Source organism: Nematolebias whitei, chromosome 23 (assembly GCF_014905685.2).
Source record: "Nematolebias whitei isolate Nwh7 chromosome 23, NemWhi1, whole genome shotgun sequence".
Taxonomy (NCBI): Eukaryota; Metazoa; Chordata; class Actinopteri; order Cyprinodontiformes; family Rivulidae; genus Nematolebias; species Nematolebias whitei.
Window position 1 is genome coordinate 11,552,168 of NC_056520.1, and position 3,502 is coordinate 11,555,669.

Here is a 3,502-nt window from a genome sequence, read left to right on the forward strand (position 1 = left end):
CTTGTGGTGTGCCCCAAGGATCAGTCTTGGGACCCCTTCTTTTCAACGTGTACATAGTACCACTTGGGTATATTATCGGCAGCTATGGGGTCTCATTCCATTGTTATGCTGATGATACTCAACTGTATCTTAAGCTGGGTAGCAATGTGTTTGAGACCCAACCTACATCATTCTCAGCCTCTCGGTCTCAGTCAGTTTCGGTCCCACATTACAGGAGACCAGGCTTTCTCCTGTGCTGCCCCTCGGCTCTGGAACGCCCTGCCTTCATATCTGAGGGCCACACAGACCGGGACATGTTTTTAAAAAGGTCTTAAAACCTTTCTTTTTACAGTTTTTTAATTTATTGAATTTGTACCTTTGTTTATATTTATTGCACCCATAGTTCTTATTTGCATATTATATCTGCATTTTGTGCATTTTAAGTTTTGATGTGATGTTTCTGAGGCATTATCCTCCTGGTTGTTCCTCCTCTCAGTTGCTCTTTGTGGTTGCTTTTGCCTTGATGTTATCTGATGTTCACTCACTGTAGCACTTTGAGATCTGCTAAATAGGTACAGTACGATCTTGGTTCCCAAGAACTATCAGTTCCCCATGGTAACTATCCATCCATTATCTTTACCCGCTTCTTCCTTTTCGTGTCGTGGGTTTCACTGGTGCCCATATCCAGCCATCACTATACCAAAGGTGGGGGACATCCTGCACAGGTCACTAGTCCATCACAGGGCCCATTGGTAACAACTTGAAACAAAGTTATGAAAAATATTTTAGAACCCTTGTGGAAACTAGACCAGACAATGGTTTACCAAAAGGAACATGCCAATCAGGATCCCATCTGCTTTGTTTACCCCCGGAGTTAAAATATCAAGATAGTCGAAATGATTTTTTTTAGCAATTAAAATATATTTTGGTTTGTTGTTAGAATCCTGGAGGAAATCCTTAGAAGTGGACCTTAAGTTCAACGAGTGTTTCGGTCATTGGACAGTCACCCAAAGAAAGCCCAGTCTTTTTTGGGGGGGGTTGTTGAAGTATTCAAGTTAGAATAAAGGAGCAAGCTGGTTATTTAGTAGGTGTTTAAGTAGACTGGTCTGTTTTAAATGTTGTACTGGTTTATTAATAGAAGCTTGTAAGTTTGTAACGCTGGTTCTAAATGGTTGCCAAAATGGCGATGCTTAGTATTTTCTGAGGTGGTGCTTTTTGTGAAAAAATTGAGAACCACCGATGGGGTCTGGAGTAGTTCAGAGGTCCAGGCTGGTCCACCGAGGTGATCGGGTCTTTTCATGTAGTGCCTGAACTGAGGAACCATATGTCCTTTAGATATCAGAAAGGCTCTTGGTGTTTTAAAGTCTCTTCTTAAAACACATATATCTCCATTGGATTGTTTTATTTTGTGTCCTCTCCTGTTACAAATTGTATTTGTTTTAATTAATATTGTAACGTGTTGCTTTTGTGTGAAGCACTTGGCCAACAGCAGCTGATCTGAAATTTGCTGTACAAACAAATTTGCTTTGATAAATGCGACATAAAGGCACAATCTGTCAAATAAAATGCCCAAACCAAAGTGTTCTTAAACATTGAACGCAAATAAAGACAGAAAAAAACAAAAACAATCCAAACTTGTTTAATTTGCACATGAGAAATAAGAAATGTGTTGCTGCTGCATCAGCTTCCCCAAGGCCTCAGTGATGATTAAGACGGAAGCCTTGTTGGGTCATTTTGACACCAGGGCAGCTGAATAAATTAAACACCACAACAACAAAAAAAAAAATCAAATTTTGTTTGTTTTATAAATTTAAACCTTTTCAAAAGGACTGATTATCTATAAAATTTAAAGAAACTGTTCATTCTGGGTAAGCTCTCTGGAGAAAGCTCTGTTAACTACTGCCCCCTATTGGATGATTTGGGTACTGACAGTCAGGATGGGTCCGCTTTATACAAAACATTTACAATAGTTCAAAAAATACAATAAAAATAAGAGCAGATACAAAATTTAACCATAAAATGCAGGGAAAACATTACATTTTGTGCATTAAAAGGCAACAATGTGTTTTAAGAACAATTTAGGGACTTTAAAGCAGCAAGAGTTGAAGCCTGCCTGACATGAAGGATCTGCTGGTTCCAGTTTAGGAGCTACAGCTGAAAATATTTCATCACCTCTGTGGACCAGGTTGAACCTCAGGACAACTAAATCCAAATGATCTTTAGATTTTAAGGATCTGGAGAACCCATAAAGCTGCAGGAGATCAGACTGGTCTGCAGGAGCCTGCTCAGTCAGGGCCTTACATTAAGTGCAGTTCAATTCAAAAATACTTTACATGTCATGAATAAAACTTTAAAATATATTCTAAAACTAAGAGGGAGGACAAAGAAGGAAAGCCAGCACTATTCACGCGTTTGTGCTGGTGGCAAAGGAACACGCTGCAGAATAATGATCTTTTTACTGCAAAACTAATAATTTGAATCACATCAAATTATATTCTACCATGTTGTTGCTCAATATCTCTCTTTAGAACATTTTAAATGTTATAATTACTTTTTGGTACTTTTTTGTGTACCCTTATTGCATGCTTTTAGTATTTCTTGTTGGTTTGTTCTTTGATTTATTTTATTGAGTCTAATCGGTTCTTTTCATCCTAAGCATTCCATTGTACTGTTAACCCTGTGTTAACCTGCATACGACAAATAAACACAACTCGAATTCAAATATCACCTCCAAATATTTCACGATATTTCAAAAATGGCTTTAAAGGAGATCCATAGCAGAGCTGCTAGTTTCCACTTGGTCAAAGTAATAATAAGAAGAATAATAACATTATAAAATGAATAATTAAAATAAATTAACAAATAAATAATAACAATAATAATTTCAGGTTTATTCCAATTGAAGCAGGAAGTTTGAAGCCTCAGCTATTTCAATGTCCCAGCATCTCTCCCCTAAACCCCGCCTCCTTCTGAACGGACGTGACGCTGATTGGTCAGCTGCGGAGCTTGCGGATTGGCTGACGGCGGATCTATATGCAAATCCGGAACTGTACCGGTAAACGCCTGGTCTTTGTGGGCTGGGATGGAAGCGTATTGATCGAGCAGGGAGGAGAGGGGACCGGCGCAGAATGACAGCAGCACTTTGAAACTTCACTTCTTCTTCTACGCTTTTTGAGCTTCTTCTTTCACTTCCTGCTTGTTTGGAAGCTTCCTTCCAGCTGGGCTTCGGAGACTTTCCAAAGTGAAGCCGACGGTTGAAGTGACGCAGGTTGTTTTTTTTTTTGTTTTTTTTTACTGGACTTGTCACGAGCTTCAAAGCGCGCGCGGACCTTCAGCCTTCGTGGTGGGGGGGGAGCGGCATATCGGAGACACGGAGGTCCACGATGTGACCCCACAGCGTCCACACGGCTGAGCAGACTGAGGACCGTGGTACCGACACGCACGAGCCATTTGGACTGGGCTACCGCACAAATGGTGTTTCTTTGGGACGCGAAATACGGTATGCGCATATATATATATATAT

General features: G+C 40.0%; 1 protein-coding gene across 1 annotated transcript in view; it reads left to right on the forward strand.

Moving 5' to 3' along the window:
• Positions 1 to 3,437: 3,437 nt before the first annotated feature.
• Positions 3,438 to 3,502, forward strand: part of runx1 (RUNX family transcription factor 1) — a 28,018-nt gene continuing 27,953 nt past the window's right edge. Inside the window, 1 exon segment of the mRNA XM_037696462.1 lies at positions 3,438 to 3,478. Coding sequence (XP_037552390.1) covers positions 3,451 to 3,478 — 28 coding nt within the window. The 5' untranslated portion in view covers positions 3,438 to 3,450.